Here is a 22,240-nt window from a genome sequence, read left to right as displayed (position 1 = left end):
ACACATGTCAAATGTTCATTAAAAGATTTTTTTGTGCGCTTGACAAAAGTAATTAGAGATCTTTTCTAAATTATTTGATTGCGATTTTGAATACGTGTTTATTGAAGTGCTTTTACAATAAGCATAAAAGTTGTTTAGGAATGCTTATAAAAAAGGTATAAAACTATTCAAGTTTATTAGTGTTAATCAGCATGGTAAGTCCCGTTGCGCGTCCCAAGTCTTGTTGTTTTGTTTCTTCTTGTTTTAGGTTGATAACCAAGTTCAGGTCTTGTTGTTGTTGTCGTTCTCTTTTTTTTTACTTGCTTCGCATGCAATTCCAAGTTGAGGGTGAGTTGAAACTGTTACTACCAACCCTTGTAAATGGCTCGTTTGGGAAATTTTTTTAAATGATTGAAAATGTTTATAGAGAAAATATTTCTGAGTTTCAAAAGCACTTGAAATGCTTTATGTAAGAAACACCAATTATGTGTTTTTTGCATGAAACACTTTAAGTGTTTTTCCAAGATTAACTTTGTATTTTTTACTAAGATTGGTTTAAAAAACATTTCATCTAAAAATATTTTCAGTTATTTAAAAACACTTCTCAAACCAACCCATAATATTTGCGCGGCTTGTGCAAGCCCGTAATAAGCTTTATTTGCTTTTGAAAACGCATGATAGGGAAGTAAATACTTCAATTTATCTAAAACCAAGATTTACTAATTTTTGCTCAAAGATCCAAATACTTGCTAATCAAATTTTAGAAAATTCGCTGTAATATGATGCCTCCAACTTTTATTTACCTGCAATAGCGGGTCGGGTTGTATTTTCCAATTGGATCACCCATTGCATATTTGGCTGGGGCCCACCTGATTTTCCACAATTCTGAAATTTCCTTGCCGGCTAAACGCGGTTTTGGAAACTTCCAGTCAAAACGAAACCATATAAATGCCAAAACGCAGCAAAAACACCATTTCCCAATTCCGCCAATGGCTTATTCCGATTCGACGATCTACACCTGCACGGAGTGCGGAGCCAACCTGAACCTTTCCGCAGCGAACCTCTACCCTCCGGACTTCTTCTTCGAGGCCGGAAACAAGGGAACGGTGTCGTTTGCGGCGGTCGACACCACCAAGTTCCGGTTCGAGAAGGAGGACAAGATCAGGCCGTTCTTCGAGACCAGAAACTACTGGGGGATCCAACGGACGAGGACGAAGATCAAGTGCAACGGCTGCGGGCGGCTCGTCGGCCACGTCTACGACGATGGGCCCCCCATGACTGACAGTCCCGGCCAGTTTCACATGGGGCCCAGCCAGGTGATCCCTCGAGCTGCTCGGTATAGGTTCAAGACGAAAGCCCTTCGCGTTTCGTCTGGGACTTAGCTGGAATTGTCGCGATTGTTTTTGTGTAATTTTGGGATTTTCTTTGTATACTGAATAATGATATGGGTTGCGACCATAATTTCTTGATTGTATACTTTTTGTTGTGATTGAAGATTTTATAGAATTTGTGATTAAATAAGTGAAAATTGAGGTGGGTTTTTCTGGGAATTTTGGAAAAAAAAATCCCAAGAGCTCTGGAATTTGATCTGGATTGAAGAACATAAATATAATTATTAAATTAAAGAGATCATTAGGAATAGATTAATCATAATATTCCTTATTCGTTGAAGTTAAATGCAGTTGCGAATGAAATATTACGGTTAAATGCACTTGCAGATGACATATTAGTAACACATAAATTATGTATTTACAACGGTAAGTTCAGAACATTAACGATATCTACAATATGCCATTGATACCGACTATACCATTGTTATTGACCACATCTACAATACCATAGTTATCGACCACATCAACGATATCTACAATATACTATCGATACCGACTATACTATCGTTATTGATCACATATTAACGATATAACAATTTTTTTTTTTTTAACAAACGATATTATCTATAGTAAGAGAGAGAAGATTAGTTTAACCTCACAATGAGCTCACAATAATGCGGTTTAAATTTGTATTTGGCGGGAATCAAACCTAAGACCTATCACTTACAAGTAGAGAAATACCATTAAATCTTAGGTAGCAACAAAATTAACACCTGTTAATTAGTTAGTGGAGGCTTTTGGGTAGCCGGCTTGTTATGGTTGTTCAATTTTTAATTGATGCATGACTTGTGGGGCTTTGCTGTCCAAACTTCAACGGAAGTAAATTTTCGGTGTGACGACATCATTCCGTAGGGTATGGTGTTAGATTCATGACAAGTCATCATTCTTGAAAAATATTAGTATTTAGATTTATTTTATTTTTAATGTTTGGTTTTTTGGACATGATTAGTTAGAATTAGAGTTTTGTTTCTTTGCCTAATAGGATCGATTTAGTTTTCTGTATATGTGCTACTTTGTAACTATATGGATAACAAGTTAGTCAAAATGTAGCCTACAATTTGTAATCGTCCCTGACATTCTTGTTTCATTATTTTTCTTTTAATAAAATAGTCTTCAAAGTTTTTTCGTTAGCATACTCTGATTTTGAACAATGTCATCCATTTTATAAAATAATAACACAGCTAAGAGTTGTCGAATCTTACTCGAAATTTCAAGGTGCAACTACCACTCAATTTTCCTTTGTATTAGAAAGCAGAACTGGGAAATGTGCCTGGAAAACCAAATCCATCAGTCGCATTAAATTTGAAAGTTAGGTTGGAGGAGTAGCTACCCCTAGAGGGTTGCGTTGGTACCTGAAAGTTCCATATCCAAGAAGTTCAATCGTATTATTTCTTCCACCACTTTGCAATCTTAATGTTATACTGTTACAACTTTGAAAGGAAAAATCAGCAATTCGATTAGCCGAAAAGATTGATGAAGATGAAGCAAATCGAGCAGGGGAATTCACTCTCGCCGCCACCTCCACCACCGCCACTTCCAAGGTTCTGGGATAAGAAGGCTGTTCCGGAGAGCGTGACAAAGCAAGAAATCGCGAGGTTCTGGTGTCAGAAGCGCATTAACGAAGAGGAGCATCTCCTTGCCGCTATCAAGGCCGCAGCATGTATTCGAGCCCTCAATCTCTCGGTAACATTCTTTAAAATTACTTGTTAAGAGAAAAAAGTTCAGTGTAACCGAGGATATATCTCCTTTCTCTCAGTCTTACTCATCACGTGATCATGTGTCAAGAGCTATCGAGCTGAGACATATGGATCAGAAACATATGCAAAAGAGTAGTTCGTAGCATTTTCATTTGCTTAACTTTTTGAAGGTGTATGGTGTATAGGAGGAAGATTACAGACGTTTCGAGGAGTCCTTGAACAACGATGGCAAAGACAATAAGGACAGCTCTTCTGCTGCCAACGACAGTAATGAGAAGGCGAGTGACAACGAAATTCGTGTTGGAATCAAGGACTGGTTAGTTAATTTTCTCAACTAGTCAAGCACTTTTAAGTTTTCAATTTTTCTTAACAGAGATATTGAACAAATATTTGTGCAGGTGGACGAAAAGCAAGCACGCATACTTGAACCAACCCGCCATAGAGTCCTCCGTGGATCCTCCGAAAAGGCAGACTTCCACATTTTGCTCCGAATTGTTTCGCTTACACGCCTGCGCGGCTCTACCCTACTTCTGTTGGTGTGTTTTAGACCAGTTGATGATCATCAGATGGTTCAGTTCAAATGAAGGTTTACAGCCTCTGCAAGTATATTTATTTTGGTGTGGAGCTGTGATTGCAAAGCTTTGGGCAATCTTTTATGTTTCAGAACACAAATTACACTTCAATTCAAAAGTCCAAACCAGATTGGTTTTTTTTTTTTTTTGTCAAAAAATTAGATTGGTAGCTCAAGAATAAATTTTTTTCTCCCAAGAGGCTTATAGTTCAAGTCGTTAAAAGCATTTATTTCCTCGTTCTTCTTGCCCTAGGCATCCTCTCCATCCCCCCAGCGTCTCCTCCGGCAACTCCCCCAAAGCCAACCTCTAATTAAGTAGAAATGAAACCATGAGTACAAAAATAAAAAAGGGGTGAAGAAAATCACTTGATAATCTAAAAGTGCACAGTATTTCAAGTTAATTGCGTATTTTGTACGTTTTAAATGCAAGATTGGTTTGACAAATGGACATAGTAGCATCATGTTGCATTGCATCGTGTATGTGCCATGAGATGAAAAAATGAGCGCATCATTAAAGAAAGATCAATCACTGTCAACGAAATGAAGTTGCCACGAAAGTTCCTCTCCACATTTAAAGATAGTAAGTAAAAAAATGATAAAAATCACTTTTGAAGTGAAGTTGCCAGAAAAGTTTATCTTCTTCAAACCAACCACATTCACATTGAAACATAGAAGTGCGTGGCAAGAAAACACAAGGACTGATATAACAAGAGAGAGTCCATTGACCATACCATACTGCATATTCCACTTCTTTGAGAGGCTGTTTTCTTCAGTTTATCTGGCTTTAATTCTCCTATGGCCGATCAACTTGTCTCTTCTTCTTCATTTAGCAGCACTCCTTCGTGGAGATACGACGTCTTTTCGAGCTTTAGAGGAGAGGATGCGCGAACCAATTTGACAGATCGTTTACACAAGGCTTTGATCAAGAAGGGAATCGACAGGTTCATTGATCACCAACTTATACGAGGCGAAGACATATCACCAGCGCTCCTCCAAGCAAAGCAACAAATAGTTCGGGGACGCATTTACAGAACTTGAGTGCGAATTCAAGGACAACGAGGATCAATATATACAGGATTGAACTTTAGCCGAGACATTCTCCCGCTTACTTCCGCTGTAAACAGGATTGATACATGCGGTCATATTCTCGTGGTTTAACATAAGACAGTCTGGTGTGAACATATTTGTGTAGTATCCCATTCCCGCTGCGTTTATGCATGATTTGTTTTTCCTGTGCTCTTTCAGCGAGTGTTTTAAAAGCAATCTGTTTAATTTCTTGATTGTTCATTAATTAAATTTTTAGATTTCAATAATAATTTTTTAGATTTCATTAAAAATCAATTTACAATAGGTTTCAGTATAATGGAAAATGATCCCCGTCTAAGGATTTTAGGATCCTGTAATTGTGACCGTTTATCGTACATTGTGCGATCAGAAAATATTTTAAAATTAAATATAAATAGTAACTAATGAAAACTAACCGTACGATATACAATGAACGGTCACGATCACAAGATCATTAGGATCTCCAAAAAAAAGATCCGACGAAAATCCTTTTCTCAATATAATTATGCTAGCATCTCGTGCGCAATAAAATATATCGTCTTACCTCAAATGACTAAAACAAATTAGCTTACCAATGATGCAAATTGACTGACATGCACCATTTACCACAATTAGCACCAATCTCCCTGCAAGTGTGACTTTGAAACGTTGGTGCTAACGACAACCGTTTATGTTTCCATTAAGTATTCACAACCATATCTTCGTGTTGAAGTCGCTTATATTAATGTTGATCGATGCAATGTAACATATCAGACTATCCAACCACGTTAAAATGTCAAACATTTTATTTTATTTTTTTTGATAGACATGCAACACTACATGTTGATTATCTTTTTAAAAAACAAATCAAAAACAAAAGCGCGTTTAATATTAGAAAATTGTAGAGACTATTCGATGCTCTGATCCAATCTCTCCACACAGATCTTCAGATCTTGCTGTTCCGATTCCCAAATCCAATCCGATCGATCTCAAATCCCCAATTCCTTGTCCCAGAGGCAACAATGGCTGTCAAGCATCGGCACTCGCGCCTTCCGGCTCGCAAAACGTCGACGGCCTCGTCCACGACGCTGGTCCTCACCTTGCTGGTCATGTTCACCTTCGTCATCCTCATTCTCCTCGCCCTCGGCATCCTCTCCGTCCCCAGCGGCTCCTCCGGCAGCTCCCCCAAAGCCAACGATCTCAGCTCGATCTTGCGGCAGAGCGTCGAGAGGTGAGCGACGAGTCTGTTTGCATTCTTTGCTTTGATTGATTCGGTTGGTAATTTGGTAATTATATTGAATTTTGTGGGTTTGTTAGGAATGAAGAAAATGAGACAGGGGAGCAGTGGGTCGAAGCCATCTCTTGGGAGCCAAGAGCTTTTGTGTATCACAATTTCTTGGTGAGCTGAGTTGAGCTGAGCTGCCTTTAATTCTCCCACTCATTGAAAATTTATGATTTTTCTGAAATTTTTGGATTGCATTTTTGTAATTACTGTTCAAGTTGCTGAATTGAGCAATCCATGAGAGTCGTGGATTTTTTTTTTAATAATTGTGCCAATGTATCTTGCATTGTATATAGAGTGAGTAAATAATTGTGTGTAATTTCTTATTTGTAATGGGTAATTGCATTGCATTTACTTTTGGAAGAAATTAATGCTTAATAAGTGCCGGGATTCGATGGAATCTAAGGCCGGCGGAATCTGACCCTGGTTGGCTAATGTTGGCAGACCAAGGAGGAATGTGAATACCTAATCGATCTTGCCAAACCGACTATGCACAAGTCATCGGTAGTTGATAGTGAAACTGGAAAGAGCAGAGATAGCAGGTCTTTATTTCGCACGTAGTTATCTCGTTTCATTTCAGTTATAAGATGTAGTAGGGAAAATCTGTTGTTTTTCTTTTCATTCCCTTGCTTTACGCCTTAATGTGCGGTACAATTGTTTTACCTGTTGTATGCAGGGTTCGTACGAGCTCTGGAACATTTTTGGTACGAGGGCGCGATAAAATTATCAGGAACATTGAGAAAAAAATCGCTAATTTCACCTTTTTACCTGTAGGTATGCTGTTGAGCACATATCCGCCTTCTTATTGATTTTTTTCTTGTGCTTTTTAATGCTTTCTTTTGCCTTCGAAGTTGGAGGTACTACCTTTCTGTGGGATACAATCTTTAGGATATTCATCTATTAATAGTGTAGCTATGTGTGTTTCGTAAAAGTCACAAGCTAGTTTTTAAACCAAATACAGAACAGGGGGAGGGGCTTCAGGTTCTCCACTATGAAGTTGGACAGAAGTATGAACCTCACTTTGACTATTTTCAAGATGACTTTAACACCAAGAATGGAGGCCAACGTATAGCTACGGTTCTTATGTACCTGTAAGTTTCCTCGCGTCGCTGCCTAAATACTCACATTTCTGATGCACTACATCATAGACCCACTTATATCCTTCGCAAATGTTTTCTCCTCCCGTTTGGCGCAGCTCAGATGTTGAAGAAGGGGGTGAGACTGTGTTCCCCGCTGCCAAAGGGAATATTAGCTCTGTGCCTTGGTGGAATGAGCTATCTGAATGCGGTAAAAAAGGACTTTCAGTTAAACCTAAGATGGGCGATGCACTGCTTTTCTGGAGCATGAGGCCTGACGCAAGTCTAGATCCTTCAAGTTTACATGGTTAGTAACTTCTTGATATTTAGCTTTGTGAAGCATCAATTCCAGATTTACGTCATCCTAAAATGTCCCATATGGAAAATGTCGTTTGTTTATTTGCACTTCCTTTTTGAATTTTGTGCATATTTAAAACCTTTCTGCATTACAATTTTGTAACTTTTATTACTTATTCACAAGTATGCTGACTTGTAGTACCTCTGAGTTAACTTCGACTCATGTTTATTTCAGGCGGATGCCCTGTGATTAAGGGGAATAAGTGGTCATCTACTAAATGGATCCGTGTCAGCGAGTACACTATTTGAACTATATTATACAAAAGGTAACTATCTTTACCCAAAATAGATAACTAACAGTACTTAAGGTTTCTGCATTCTGTGAAGCTACAAAGTTCCCAAAATCTGCCACTGACTTGCTCCATGCTCTTGTTCTTATATATGGCTTGGTTCGGGTTATGCTGTTATATGCTATTTCTGCACTTAAATTATATGTATCATTTTCTCAATGATTGGCAGGTTATACAAGTTCTTACGTCGGTGTAGTACTTGTCAATATCTCAAGCCAGAGCTTTTGTACCTGTGCTTCAAGTCTCATTTGTAACGAAGTATACAGGTCGGCGCCTGCATGCCTTAGATTTTGATTACTACAGTCGACAGCTGCTCTACTACTAATTCAATTTTTGTTCAAGAGCTTCTATATTCTTGTTATTATCGCAACGCCTCAATGAAATAAGTTCGATTTTTTTTCTTTTTTGATGGAAATTCCCACTGTAAGAACCCAGAAGGTTTAGAACGTTGAATTGGTGAAAAGAAACAGCAAGAGATGTTCAGGGAAAATAAAAAAAATTACATGTACTAATTATATGTTTTTGAACATTCGTGTTTACTAATTCATTCACGTTATGACATATTTTGGATGGTTCATTGTACATCTTTTATTCCTCGGAGAGCAAGACTCTCTCCTTATTGCTACAAATAAAGACGGGATGATAAATCATATCGCATAATTCTCAAATTATCTCTGGCACTCTCTGCCGCCGGCCCCCTCCCTTAGGCTTACAACAAGAATATTAATTAATTTAGGAATTTTTTTTTAGTACAAAGATATATTTTACGCTAAGGGAGGAGGAGTTCCGCTAAGCCATATAATGGACAACCTAATTTGGTATCGAATTCGTTATCTACGAGATTCGAACTTAACACATTTCAAGTGAAGATGAATATAGTACTGGAAATTAATTTAGGATATTGAATTGAAAAGTTTTCCGATTCTCGTTAGGACACGAGGACATAAAAGTTGAGCTTTCACCACGATAGGCAAAAACCCTAGTCCACAAGAACACTGCTCCTTCTCCTCCTCCAAGAAAACACCAAGACGTACAATACAAGCATCCTTGACATGGCGAGTAGTGCAGATAATATCCCACACGAACTGTTAGCGAACATCGGAAACCGCCTGAACACTACCAGATTCCGTGCGGTCTGTAAGTCATGGCGGTCCTCTATTCCTCCCTTCAAGAACCTGCTCCAGTTACCAGTAGAACTGTCGGTTGCGTTCGGAAAGGACGGCGAATATACTAATTCCGAAGGCTAAACCCTTGTGGAGAGCGTAGTCTATCATCTCGCACCTCCCACCGTAGCCAATTGCCCGCTCTCTTTTGTTTGAAATAATACTCGACTATACTAGCTTTAATCACCAGATTTCACGGGGAATCAACGGAGAACATGGATTTTTCGTAAGAGGTTGGTGTCTAAACTTTCAGTCCCGGACCCTTTCTCTCCCCGACCCTCCCCCCACAAAACCCTAATTGAAATTTCAGGCGGCACTGGCCCTTGCTCCGGCTTGGCAGTGGTGTGTCAGATATGGCAGGTCCGCTGCGTTGAGCTTCAAGTTGGTTGTGACGATGTTGCAGGTAGTTGTGGCTTGATGAGCTGACTAGCGGGTCCCTTCTCATTGTAGTTTAGTTTTGTTGTCTCGCCCAGCTAGTGTTGTGGTCGTGCTACATGGATGGCTGGACGTGATTTTTATCTTGAGCGACGAGTTATGCGGCCTTGTTTTCCAATGACGGCTTCATGTGGTTTTGCTCCTTCGCAATGACTTTATGTGACATCGCTATTTGATGACTTGTAGTTGCAAATACGTATCTGTTGTCCCAATCGTGTTGTAACAGATTAGTATGAGCGGCACTAGTAGTCTAGTTCTCTACGTAACAAGCATGACCTAATACGATGGCGGATAATTCCATGATATAGACCGACAGCAGTTCATGTAACCCTACATACTAGTAACAAAAACTGGGAAATTTGAAATTTGTGTGCATGCGTAGCAAGCTGAAAACAAAGTGGCATTGACAATCCACACCTCCAATAAAAACCAAATTTCACAACGTCGTATTGTTGCCAAAACATGATTCTTTTTCTAAGACAACAGATATTCCCACCAATATTCCTTTATTTATAATGTAGCTGGGGCCTGGGGTCGTCAGCGCTGGGATTTGAAACAACTTCGTATTGTTGCTGAAACACGTTGATTATTTTGAGCGGAAAAATTGGTACAATGTTGACCTGCACCGGCATTGTCGATACCCGTCAAGTGGTTGTTGATCTAGCTTTTGATCAGATTCCTGATGACATACTGCAAAATGCCTCCGTGATCGAAATATGCCAGCTCAACCTGCACGAAAGACGGAACAAGCCAAATTTTAAGCAACCCGAGCTTGATAGGGCAATGAACATACGAAAGAAGCGAAGGGTGATGGAGTGTGTTACCTCTGTATCGAAACGTAGTGTACATACGAAGGACTTGCCATTATCTGTCACTACTGTGACATCCTGACCAGGTCTAATTTCACTGACAGTGCTGGGAAGATTGATGGTGTAGCGTTCCTCGCCGGTTAAACCAAGAGAGTCAGCATCCTCCCCAGTCTTGAAACATAGCGGAATGATGCCCATGCCAACGAGATTACTACGGTGAATGCGCTCAAAGCTCTTTGCTATAACTGCCTTCACACCCTGAAAATTATTATGTTTAAAACAGACTTCGTTAGATATAAGGCAAACATATACTGGAATCGTATGCATAATTAAGATACTGCTAGAGGGCATACCAATAGCATTGGACCCTTTGCAGCCCAATCACGAGAACTTCCACTTCCATACTCAGCACCAGCCAAAATAATCGTATCATGTCCTTCGCTTTTGTACCTCTGTCAATAAAAGTAAAGGAGTCAACATTGCAATTTGCACGTTTAGGTCAGGGTCGAAAGCATCAACATTAAACATCCAATACGAAGGAAAACCTTCCTGAGGAATTAAAATGATTATTCAATAACCTAAGTAAAAGTTGAGATTGAAAGGCATTACCATAGCAGCGTCAAACACAGACAGTTTCTCTCCAGTGGGAATGTGGATTGTTTTGGGACCAACTTCTCCTTTCAAAAACTTATTGACCAGCCGAATATTAGCAAAAGTCCCTCTTGCCATAATCTCGTCATTACCACGGCGACTTCCATATGAGTTGAAGTCTCTTCTATCAACACCACGTTCCAGAAGGTATTTAGCTGCTGGGCTGTCTTTGTGGATGCTACCAGCTGGTGAGATGTGGTCAGTTGTAATACTATCTCCAAAGTTGAGCAAGCAGTAAGCATTCTTCACACCATGAGCACCCGGAGGAGACATGGTCATATCCTTAAAGTATGGCGGTTCATGTATATATGTTGATTTTGGGTCCCAGGCATAAAGAGTGCCAGATGGTACAGATAACTGATTCCACATTGGATTTCCCTTGGTGATTGCTTCATATGTAGCCATAAACATATGAGGAAGCACATTTGATTGCACAACCTGAAAACAGCACGACAAGACCAATATGAATTTCCGATCCCTCTGACTTAAATAGTAGAAACTATTCCTGTGCACATCTTTTCAAAATCTTATAGAATTATATAGCAAGATAGTAGAGCAAATTACTGTTGCCACTTCTTCATTGGATGGCCAGATGTCCCTGAAAAATATCTTCTTTCCATCTTTTCCCGCCCCAATTGGTTCGGTTTCAAAATCAATATCTACCTGCAGCATTGCAAACAAATGAGATACTGCACTAAAAGTCAAATTTTTACAAGCATAAAATCAGCTGATGAGTGCCATAAAAATGCATACAACATAACTCGATACAAAGAGTAACAACTGTCTGCAAGAATCTATGAGTTCCATACCGTTCCAGCAAGAGCATAGGCAACAACAAGGGGAGGAGAAGCAAGATAATTAGCCCTTGTTAAGGGATGCACACGACCCTCAAAATTCCTATTTCCAGATAATACAGCCGCAGCTACAAGATCTGTACATGTGCAGAAAATCAACAACTTAGTCACCATGTAAGACTCCACAAAGTAGTATCTGTATGAGCCCAAACCATAGAGAATATTACCATTTTCTGTAATAGCAGCCGCTACTGCATCATCAATATCTCCTGAATTCCCAATGCATGTCGTGCATCCATACCCAACAATATGAAACCCTAACTGATTCAAATACTTCTGCAACCCACTGCAGAACAATACATGACTTAAGTATACATCACAAACGTAGCGTATCTTTCCAAAAAATAGAGATTCCAAAAATTACCTCTTTTGCAAGTATTTGGTTACAACCCCAGAACCGGGAGCAAGACTTGTCTTAATCCATGGCTTCACCTAATAAAAGGCACAAAAATAATGCAAGGATAGTTAATAAAAATAATCACTATATTTGCCAATGTTATATAATGTAGAGATAAAACTAATCCTTCAGTTATGTGAAATCAAAAGTAATCAGTAGACTAACAAACAGTGGGGCAGCAAGTAATCTTGCGCAATGCAGGCACTTATTTTGTTAATCACACGCAGGCAAAGTGGAAATGGAGTCATTCTGTCTGAATATTCCACCTCAACTGTATGGTAATGCATTTTATATGACACGAAATTCAATGTCCACAACATTCTGTTCACAATCCTAGTATACCAATCTTCTTGTAAATTTATTTCATTTTATTTATTATTATTCCTATAAATGATTACACAGACATGAGAAATGAGCCATAATTAGAGACATCCAACCTCCAATCCTAATTCACAAGCTTTCTTGGCCACCAAAGCAGCTCCAAGCATTACACTAGGATTTGAGGTGTTTGTGCAACTGGTGATAGCTGCAATAACAACATCCCCATGCCTAAGCTGTGCTGGAGTTCCGTGAAAATCGAATTCTACAACTTTACTTTGAGATTCCTTTGGCACAGCAAAACCCTGCAACACATTGCAAGAAACATAAGCTTTTCGGGAAAAGGTTTTCTTAAGTGAGCATTAATCTATAAAGTAATCAAATTCTGGAACATCAATGAGCCCCACAGTTTGCAAGCAGTTCTGAAAGAAAATTTGAGTTAAATTATAGCACTTCTCACCTTAAATCCAACTCTATTGTCAAGGCATGCATGCCAATCCCCTTTCATTTCTTTCAAAGTAACACGATCGTGTGGCCTAGAAAGCATTATTATTCTCAGTGTCATGTCACAAAAGATTGAATCCAATGAAGTGTGCATGTTAGCTTGAGTTACAAAGAAATCCTACCTCTTTGGACCGGATATGCATGGTTCCACATCATTAAGATTTAGCTCAAGATAGGAGGAGTACACTCTCACAATCTGGGGCTGTGTTGAGAAAAATATTCAGAAGTTTAGAATCAACATTACAGAAGATGTTAAATAGAAAGGTCCCAAACGTAGTGGGTGGGTGCTTATATTTTACCTCATTATAGTCAACAAACATCTTATTAGCCCGTAAATAGGATTCTATCAGAGCGACCTGCACGGTGACTTTCATTTCAGCATACAAACAAATGGACAAGATAAATGAAACAGTGTTTAAACAAGCAGTTACCTTGTCATCACTTCTGCCTGTGAGTTTTAGGTATTGCAGGGTGACATGATCCACAGGGAAGAAGCCCATGGTTGCACCATACTCAGGAGACATGTTGGCAATAGTCGCACGGTCTGCTAGTGACAATTCACTCATGCCTTCCCCTGCAAAAGAAAGCAATGGCCAACATCTGAGGTGAGAAGAAACGCAAACCAAGCAGCAGCTGGAGCATCTATCATTGAAACACCAGTACAACTAGATAATATGATTAAGTGTACTGGTTTACCATAGAACTCCACAAATTTGCCAACAACTCCATGCTTCCTCAGCATTTGAGTTACTGTCAGAACCAAGTCAGTAGCTGTCACACCATCTCTCAGTTTTCCTAGTAATTTAAACCCAACAACACCAGGCAGGACCATGCTCATGGGCTGTATAGAAGAAACGAGAGATACGAACAAAAAGAGTAAATGTATAGTTCTGGATAAGAAAGTGAGAAATGTGCCACAATAAAACTCAAGTTGTACTGTAAATACTAGGGTCAGCAAAATCAAAAGAACACATCAAGTTATTCATGAAAAAGCAGGCAAGGATCCATGGATGCACTTCTTTACCTGGCCAAGCATAGTGGCTTCTGCTTCGATACCACCCACTCCCCAGCCAGCGACACCTAATCCATCTATCATAGTCGTGTGTGAATCTGTCCCGACAACACTATCAGGATAAAGCAAGCCATCTGTGTTGAACACAACTCGACCAAGGTATTCCAAATTAACCTGTAATCAGCATTTCAATTTATTTATCTTAGGTTAGCATCCTGGAATAATATATTAGAGATTCAAATTTGTGTTCCCCAAAATGATCGAATTACCTGGTGAACAATCCCTGATCCAGGAGGAACAACAAGCATGTTATGGAACGCATTTGATCCCCATTTCAGAAAACCAAACCGTTCTTTGTTTCGCTGGAACTCAAATTCCATATTTGCCTGCACGGCATTTTCTGATCTTGCAACATCTACTTGAACCGAGTGATCAATGACAAGATCTACTGGGACCTATATTCATTAGAAGCCAACATTGATACCCTTTGAAACGGTTAAAAGAAAAAATAAAATGGCATGCGTGTAATGCAACCGGAAAGACAGTCAAGTTATTATAAACAAGAAATGCCAATGTTAAGCAACAATGCACGCATTTATGTAGCTCACCAATGGGTTAATCTTGTTAGAATCCCCCTTCAGATTGTTCATGGCATCACGCATACAAGCTAGATCAACAACAGCTGGTACTCCAGTAAAGTCCTGAGAACCAGATGAACAACACATTGATAATCCATGTAACGCTAAACTGCGATAACTTCAAATTTAAAGACTGACAATCCACACACTGATTTACCTGAAGCAGGACTCTAGCAGGTTTGAATGGTATCTCAACCTGCTTGGGAGAAGTGTTCTCCCAATCAATAATTTTCTCAACATCATTACTCTTCACTTGAAACTCATCACAGTTACGAATTGCGGATTCAAGAAGGATCTTAATCGAGAATGGCAGCTTCTCTGCAACATATAACACCAATACCCAAGTAAATTTCACCACAAATTTTCACACTTTCAAGTGAAATAAACAAAATTAACACTGTTTCCCTGCAGTAATCCAAAAGCAACTACTTTCCACAAACAAAAACCACAAAGATTCAAACTTTCTACTCATTACCCACACTTTCTCGGCAACCAAACAGAAAATACAGAAAACCAACCAGAGAAACAAACAAACCGATTCTTGGATCGTTGAGAGCTGGCAAGCTGTAGTATTTGCCGAATTCGCCGCCGTCCGGCTTCTCAAGCGCCGTCAGTATCTTCTGAAACGGATTCGCCGACGCTGAAACCACCCCAAAGCATAAAAAATTAAAACTAAAAACCAATAAATAAATAAATAAAAAGCTCCGATCAAGAAAATAAAACAAATTAAAAGATCGAGCTGGTGGATAGTGACTGTACCCATTTAGCGATAAAGATCCGAGCTTTCGGTTTCGATTCAATTCGAACTCGGGCCGACGATTCGAGAGAGTGAAGTGAAGGAGGAAGGGGAAAACACTTGCAACGTTATCTGGAGTTCTTTTTTTGTTATTGATATTGTCGTGTGTTCTTGGTCCGATGAATATCCTGATAGTGGAAGGGCAATGATTCCGCTTTTTTTTTTTTTTAACGATAGATTACAAATAGTTAGATATGTGTTTTAAAAAATTAATAATTTAAAAAAAGGCATACCTGTTATGATAAAAAATTTCTTATGATTTGCTGTTGAACTGTTGGTTGGGTGACTTTTGGGTCAGTGATGATAAGGCCAAAAGATGGGCCTTTGGATCCTTTGGAAGTGGACGGCCTTCAAGAATCTTGATGCCTTTTGCTATTTTTAGAACAAATTGGGTTGCGGTTGGGTGGGATATTAATCTCATTTTTTGTGAGGTCTTAATTTTTTGAAATATCCAAAACAAATGTTGGGATTGGGAAATTCCTATACTTTATTTATTTTATTTATAGTTCGAAATTGCTTAAGCTTTTTATTTATTTTATTTTATGATATAAATGGAATATACTGGCGTATCAGAAAAATCACAATTGGACATTTGAATCAGTGAGTTATTGCATTTACAAAGCGTAGGAATAGCTCTTGCAGATAAGGGAGGCAAACAATGTCAGAATAAACCACTTTTGAGCAAAATATGGTCATAGAGTATATTGGCTCCTTATGTATCAGAAAAAAATAAAAAAATAAAAAAAATCACAGTTTGACACGTGAATCAATAAGTAATTTTGCATTTACAGAATGTAGGAATAACTCTTGCAGATGAAGGAGGTAAACAATGTCAAAATAAACTAATTTTGAGCAAAGTATGGTTATAGGTATATTAGCTCCTAATGTATTAGAAAAATCACAATTTAACACATGAATCAATGAGTTATTTTGCATTTACAAAACGTAAGAATAGCTTCTTACATATAAGAAGGCAAATAATGTCGAAGTAAACTAATTTTGAGCAAAAGATGGTTAATACAGTGGCTACTAATTGCCATATTGTTTTCCACCTCTTTAATTGTTTAATTCCTTATAGAAAAGCAAGTACAACCAAATTAAAGAAACTTGCATTAGAACCATTAATGACAAGTTACCTCAACCATCACTGTCTTTCTCTAATCTGAAAGTGATTATACTATGTAATCGTGATTATCTTTTTCAAATATACATTTCTTATTACGTGCAACCATCGTACTTTTAAGAAATGTAGACACAACGCGAATATCTCCGAAGTTAGAAGACACTGCAAAAATAAGGGTTGTTAAAACCGTCCCACTCACTTTTAAGGGGTTTTTGTATCTAGATCCAAAAACATAGGTAGTTTTTGGGACTGAGTCCAGTTATCTAATTACATATTTTGATATCAATTTTGCCCCTTCAGATAAATATATTTAATTTCTTTAAATTTTTTTTTTTATCATTTATTCAGTTTTTAAATTTTGAATATTTAAATATTTAAACTAAAATATTATCTAGTAACTACCTACGATTTATGAAGAAAACAAAACCGATATAATCTAGTAACTACCTATTGTATAGGAAGAAAAATGCTTTATACCTACAAAGCAGATATAATCTACCTGCAAAACAAAAATAAACTACCTATTGTATTGGAAGAAGCGGAACATAGAAATATAAATATGATATGATTTATCTCCATTAAAGGAACGAATTTAGAGAGAAGAACACAAAAATATCACCCATGAAAAGAAGAGACAAAAAAAAGGAGGATTGATTCCATGATCTAACAGAGAGAATTGTTTGGAAGAAGGGAAGGAGGGGGGATGAAACGGACTGGGGGTTGAGGTGATTATATGCCTATAGCTAATCCTACAATTAAGGAATTAGTTAAACCACAAATAATCCCATAATTAAGAAATTTTGTGTATTTACTATAATTCATAAGTCTAAGGGGTAAATATGGTATAAACCACAAATAAGCATACGTGGAATCTCAATTATTGGACCTATTTCAATGGAGTGGACTAATCCTACTAATGGCTCACAAAATTGGATTTATATCCAGTTATCCCCACTTTTAATTACAAATTAGTGTACAATATTGCTTCTACTTAAAAAAAAAAAAGTTGAGATAGTGATAGAAAATTAAAGAGTTATAGCCATTGATACTCACATCATGGAGATCAACCCCCTTTTCACGAGACAGAGACCCCTTTTCACGAGACAGAGAGTGGGCAATAGGACATTGTTTGGACTTGGCAAGGGAAGCATGAATTTGTAACTTGTGACAATGTTTTACGACTGTAAAAGTGGCGATTCCAAGCCAACGAGATTTCTTGTTTTGCGAAAGTCTGTTGGGGGAGGGAGTGAGGGCGAAGAGAACGTCTATCGTACACAGTCTTATTTTTGCTTTTAAGACCGTACAAACAATAATTCTTACTACAAAAAGAAATAAGAATATTTATTACATTTCCAATGTGAAAATATCTGATACATATTAAGTTGAGTAAAGAATTTCTCAATTTAACTTTGGACAGTAAAAGATATGGTAGATTTTCACAGTGATATGAAGGTCATTTAACTATTTTTTTCTTGTACCTAATTACTACATGCATGGATTAGATTACGTTATCAACCAACCATATCTCTCTTATGAGGATTCACATTAGAAATAGTGGATTATTTCACAAGTTGTAATAAAAGTAGGCAACATGATATGCAATTCCTATTTTTAAAGTATATTAATAAAAAAAAATAAAGAACAATTAACATTTATGATTTAAGTAAAATAATAATGTCACATGATTTTATGTCAAATAAATCGGAAATTTGTTTCAAATTTTGGCCTTGAAAGATAACCAACAATTAAGTGTCATTGAATATTAATCTACATATTAATTCTTTATTATTGAGGTTTGGACCTGATTATAATGCAATTAACAATTTATTGACTAATTGTGTCACAAATTCTTGGACGATCATTGTCATGATCAAGGGTCAGTGTTTAGCTTAACCACCAATTCATCAAGTGGAAGAAATAAGATTAAGAAATCGTGAGAGAGCATTGACATTAATACATGCATGTATGACTTTCCCTCCAACTAATTAAGAGCACGCGGTGTAGATCACAAAATCTATTGGCCAAAGGAAAAAAATTCGTAGGGTGGTGAAGTTGCAGGTGGTCTTGCCTGTATAGAGTGTCTTAGTCTTTCTTTAAGATCGGTGGATTCTATTTTTGGATTAGCGTAGATTTTGTTTGTGCCGCGTTTGGCGGATGATGTGGTTTCACTTTTGAGCGACAGTTTGATGTCGTCTCGTCTTTGCGCAATGATTATGTGATCTTGTCTTTCAACAGTGACTTTATATGGTTTCGCTCTCTAGCAATGACATTGTGTGGCCTTACTGACACATTTGTATTGCTGCATCTGTGCTTGTGGTAGTCGTGTAGAGGTTTTTAATTAATCGCTTATTTGTGCAAATTCATTCCAAATCAATGTGTCGGTCACTAAAACAATATACCCAATTGGCACCCTTGTATTTATTTGTAATGATCAATGAAATGCCACTATCGTTTCTTGTAAAAAAAAAAAAAAAAAAAAAAAAAAAAAAGGGATCACAACATGTGTATGAACATTGGTATATATTTTCCTGCAGACATTTGTTTTCGAATTCACAACCCTTCAATTTAAATAAATATAATGTAAATTATCCTATTGTTTACAAAGAAAATGAAAATATCAGTTCATATTTTATAAATCACACAGTTTGACACACACAAAAATATACAAAACGAAAAGTTTATGTACGTGTTCTATGTGGGTAGAAATATTGATTACTTCCAAAGGGAAAATGCATATACTTTCCAATCTTCGTAAATATATATTTGATGCAACACAAACCAATCAAAAGGGCTACCAACGTAATCCTTTGAAGAATAAGGTCTAGAGTCCACTAGAATTTGAGAGAAATCCCAAAGAGTTGAAATTGTTTAATGATTGAATGAATACAATTGTTACATCCAACGACTTATAAATAAAAAATTACAACTACTTGGAACTACTCAAAGGACTATAGGAATTAAAACAACATTAATTAAACATAATTGGACGAAAACCAAAAGGTCCGATTTTTATTACGAAACTTTAAACGGTGTTTTGGAAGCCAAAACGGCCTCAGACAGCCAAAATTTGTCATACTTAATTGCATGGCAGCGTGCTTGACCCATGATGTCGTTTTCTTTTCAAAAATGTACCACGGGTCCAAACTAGAACTCATACTCCAAATTTGTAAATTTCTGTTACGTCCCTTCGCTTTGTCAATTTTAAAATGCTTCTTTTTCTTTGCCTTTCCTCGTAGATATTTACCCCATTTTGTACTACATCAATATTAAGTCATATAGACTTTCCTTTGAGAATGATATAAGAACCAACTAGTATAGTATACGTATTGCATCAGCTTATATGCATCTTCAGTAATAATTGAGTGCTCTAATGAAGCTAGAACATACGAACTTATGGATCTTAATAATTTATTCGTGGTGAAGGCAATGTAAATGAAAGGCAAAGAAGAAAAGAAAGTTCTAGCTTCATCAAGTACTTTAAACTTTCTTGACTGCAACTTCAAAATGATTACAAGATCTTTTATGTATACATGCGTGCATGTAATACATATTATTATATAATTATATTCACTTCCCTTGGATGAAAGTACACAAGATTACAGTATCCAGAACTCTCTTGGTGTCATCATGGAGCATCTACAACTTTCGGCATTGACACTTGACAGAGCCACCCCAACTTCCTCAATCTTTTCGCCAACTTGCAAAATCTCTTTCTGGATCGATTTAATTTCTAGAGGTATATATTATTGTTGTCTGCTGCCATTGCAAATCTACAAAATTGAACATGACACAGGACTTTTGAACAGTAGTATTCATTTTTCTTGAAAATTATAATGGATGTATCATAAGTAGTCAAAACCGTTTAAATGCTAAATACAATCGTTCACGTCTATAAGTCACAACGTTAAATATTAATGCGATGTATAAAGTGCATAATTATAATATTAAGAGTTAAAAGTCACTCACACAAACATAAGCCACACACACTCAAGGTCCAATATATAGCTAGCTTTAAGTTTAATTGTGAGCCTAGAAGGGTGTGGGATGGTCAGCATGGGAAAAACCATGCGTGCCTCGAAGAGCAAGAAGAAGCAGTCGCCTTAATTAATTCAATTGTATACTTATTCAGAAAATTGGGTTTTCTTCTTCCAACCGCTTAATTTGATCAGATGGTTCTCAGAAGTTCTTTTTTGGTCAAGTAGATATTTTATATTTACAAAATCTTATAACCACGTCAAATAAGACTGCTATGCATGCATGCATTTCTAGTATATAAAAGTCAATAAATGACGTAATAAAATTGCAAAAGTAGAATGTTCATACTTCTTGTTTAGGTATACTACTACAATGTAAGTTAGGCGAATTGAGAGAGAACCAATCCGAGCTCGGATTTTCTGGTTTGCTTCTCTTTCACATAAGTTCTTGGCGAGAGGCTGTTAGCAATTTTTTTTGTATTGGCTACCCGTACAATGGTTCAATTACTTATGAGATATTTTAAAAGACTTTCGACACTCAATTAGGTTTAAATAAACTTTACGCAAGCTCAATTTATAAGCTAGCTAGTATTTATTTGCATGCGTGAGACTCTTTACTACACTTAGCACATATAGACGATTCAAGTTTTGACAGACACCAAATTTCAAGTTTTGAACTGAGTTCGAGAGGTAGCTTGGTTTGAACCCATCAGAGCCACACCGCTTATCATTTGCTTGTCCAAAGTTGAACATTTTGAATGACTCGTTGGACTCTTACATACAAATTGCATCACTCTTTTCTTTGAGCTAAATCTAATATAAATTTTTTTGTCTTGTAGTTGACACCCTTTTTATTTTCTTGTTGCTTTTCTCATTTTTATCTAGCTATTGAAGTGAATAAATAAATAAAAATAATTAAGAGGTAGATACAAGTAAATGAGAAAAAAAAATGAAAACATGAGTGTTGAAGGAGAAAACAGGTATATAAACATAATTTCATTAAAAGTTTTTTTATACAATTGATATTAAAAAATAGGACAACTCTACGTCCGCTTTGCGAAGGTTGAGGAGAACGTCTATTGTATTCCGCTTCACTTTTGTTTTGCAAAGATATTGTTTTCACAACTCGAACTTGTAACTTTTCCGTCACAAAAGAGCAACTTTTCCATTGCACCAAAACTTACTCTCATACAAGTGATATTAGAAAAATGTAAATCCTAACATAAAATCTCGGATGCTAAGATGAATACTTTTTAACCAATTAGCCAAAATGGTCCCTGAGATTTGTATAACTCTTCACTTTGGTCCCTGAGATTTCAAATCAATAGAAGTGGTCCCTGAGATTGTCTACCATCCATCATTTTGGTCATTCCGTTAAAAACTTAGTTAAGTGTTCCGGAGCTCTTAGCCGGAAGTTTGGGCAATTTTCAAAGCTTCATAACTCAATCGTTTCTTAACCAAATTCGACCCATAATATATCAAAATGAAGATAGGAAAGTGTAGAATAAGATTATACCTATTTGGAAGCCCAATGGTTGCCGGAGATGGTCAGAAAATAGCATCAAAGTTGACTAGTCCGAGGGAAAACTGGAAAACTCGCCAGAAACTGGACAAACTTTAAATGTTCATAACTTCTTCAATACTCAACGAAATCAAGTGATTCAAAAACAAAAATTATACATCTCGACGAGACAAAGAAAAGTATGATTTTCGATTTTTAATCACTTGATTTCGTTCAGTATTGAAGAAGTTATGAACGTTTAAAGTTTGTCCAGTTTCCAGCGAGTTTTCCAGTTTTCTTTCGGACCAGTCAACTTTAAGGCTATTTTCCGATCATCTCCGGCAACCATTGGACTTCCAAATAGTTATAATCTTATTC

General features: G+C 37.2%; 4 protein-coding genes across 4 annotated transcripts; 3 read left to right on the top strand and 1 right to left on the bottom strand.

Annotated features, from left to right (window-relative positions):
* The first annotated feature begins 885 nt into the window (after positions 1 to 885).
* Positions 886 to 1,453, top strand: LOC103936697. The gene has a single exon (XM_009346548.3). The coding sequence runs from the start codon at positions 969 to 971 to the stop codon at positions 1,359 to 1,361; it is 393 nt and encodes a 130-aa protein (XP_009344823.1). The 5' UTR covers positions 886 to 968; the 3' UTR covers positions 1,362 to 1,453.
* Positions 1,454 to 2,447: 994 nt separating this feature from the next.
* On the top strand, positions 2,448 to 3,835 carry LOC103936711. The gene is made up of 3 exons (XM_009346562.3): positions 2,448 to 3,053; positions 3,253 to 3,383; positions 3,466 to 3,835. Exons 1-3 carry the CDS (start codon positions 2,844 to 2,846, stop codon positions 3,818 to 3,820), a joined length of 696 nt encoding a protein of 231 aa, XP_009344837.1. The 5' UTR covers positions 2,448 to 2,843; the 3' UTR covers positions 3,821 to 3,835.
* Positions 3,836 to 5,442: 1,607 nt separating this feature from the next.
* LOC103936698 (probable prolyl 4-hydroxylase 10) lies at positions 5,443 to 8,264 on the top strand. The gene is made up of 8 exons (XM_009346549.3): positions 5,443 to 5,913; positions 6,000 to 6,081; positions 6,409 to 6,506; positions 6,641 to 6,738; positions 6,926 to 7,055; positions 7,160 to 7,347; positions 7,573 to 7,663; positions 7,857 to 8,264. The coding sequence occupies exons 1-7, from the start codon at positions 5,705 to 5,707 to the stop codon at positions 7,644 to 7,646; spliced, it is 879 nt and encodes a 292-aa protein (XP_009344824.1). The 5' UTR covers positions 5,443 to 5,704; the 3' UTR covers positions 7,647 to 7,663; positions 7,857 to 8,264.
* A 1,408-nt stretch (positions 8,265 to 9,672) lies between these two features.
* Positions 9,673 to 15,427, bottom strand: LOC103936700 (aconitate hydratase 1). The gene is made up of 20 exons (XM_009346550.3): positions 15,228 to 15,427; positions 15,004 to 15,108; positions 14,626 to 14,786; positions 14,439 to 14,531; positions 14,100 to 14,285; positions 13,843 to 14,004; positions 13,515 to 13,659; positions 13,250 to 13,392; positions 13,118 to 13,174; positions 12,941 to 13,020; positions 12,775 to 12,850; positions 12,434 to 12,619; positions 11,964 to 12,031; positions 11,767 to 11,885; positions 11,555 to 11,676; positions 11,310 to 11,408; positions 10,704 to 11,183; positions 10,448 to 10,546; positions 10,110 to 10,352; positions 9,673 to 10,014 (listed from the first exon to the last, which is right to left on the bottom strand). Exons 1-20 carry the CDS (start codon positions 15,229 to 15,231, stop codon positions 9,946 to 9,948), a joined length of 2,697 nt encoding a protein of 898 aa, XP_009344825.2. The 5' UTR covers positions 15,232 to 15,427; the 3' UTR covers positions 9,673 to 9,945.
* Positions 15,428 to 22,240: the final 6,813 nt, after the last annotated feature.

The sequence above is a fragment of a genome, unplaced genomic scaffold (assembly GCF_019419815.1).
Source record: "Pyrus x bretschneideri cultivar Hongxiangsu unplaced genomic scaffold, Pyrus_bretschneideri_v1 Contig8, whole genome shotgun sequence".
NCBI lineage: Eukaryota > Viridiplantae > Streptophyta > Magnoliopsida > Rosales > Rosaceae > Pyrus > Pyrus x bretschneideri.
This window is presented reverse-complemented; position numbering and strand designations above follow the sequence as displayed.

Excerpts from the sequence above, each read along its gene's own strand:
- LOC103936697 (XM_009346548.3), top strand. The coding sequence starts at position 969 with ATGGCTTATTCCGATTCGACGATCTACACCTGCACGGAGTGCGGAGCC.
- LOC103936698 (XM_009346549.3), top strand. The coding sequence starts at position 5,705 with ATGGCTGTCAAGCATCGGCACTCGCGCCTTCCGGCTCGCAAAACGTCG. Across the intron at positions 5,914-5,999 it reads TTGCGGCAGAGCGTCGAGAG|GAATGAAGAAAATGAGACAG; the intron begins GTGAGCGACGAG and ends TGGGTTTGTTAG. Across the intron at positions 6,507-6,640 it reads GGAAAGAGCAGAGATAGCAG|GGTTCGTACGAGCTCTGGAA; the intron begins GTCTTTATTTCG and ends TGTTGTATGCAG.
- LOC103936700 (XM_009346550.3), bottom strand. Across the intron at positions 14,005-14,099 it reads GATCAGGGATTGTTCACCAG|GTTAATTTGGAATACCTTGG; the intron begins GTAATTCGATCA and ends TGCTGATTACAG. Across the intron at positions 13,175-13,249 it reads CAGGCAGAAGTGATGACAAG|GTCGCTCTGATAGAATCCTA; the intron begins GTAACTGCTTGT and ends GTCACCGTGCAG.
- LOC103936711 (XM_009346562.3), top strand. The coding sequence starts at position 2,844 with ATGAAGATGAAGCAAATCGAGCAGGGGAATTCACTCTCGCCGCCACCT. Across the intron at positions 3,054-3,252 it reads TTCGAGCCCTCAATCTCTCG|GAGGAAGATTACAGACGTTT; the intron begins GTAACATTCTTT and ends TATGGTGTATAG. Across the intron at positions 3,384-3,465 it reads CGTGTTGGAATCAAGGACTG|GTGGACGAAAAGCAAGCACG; the intron begins GTTAGTTAATTT and ends ATATTTGTGCAG.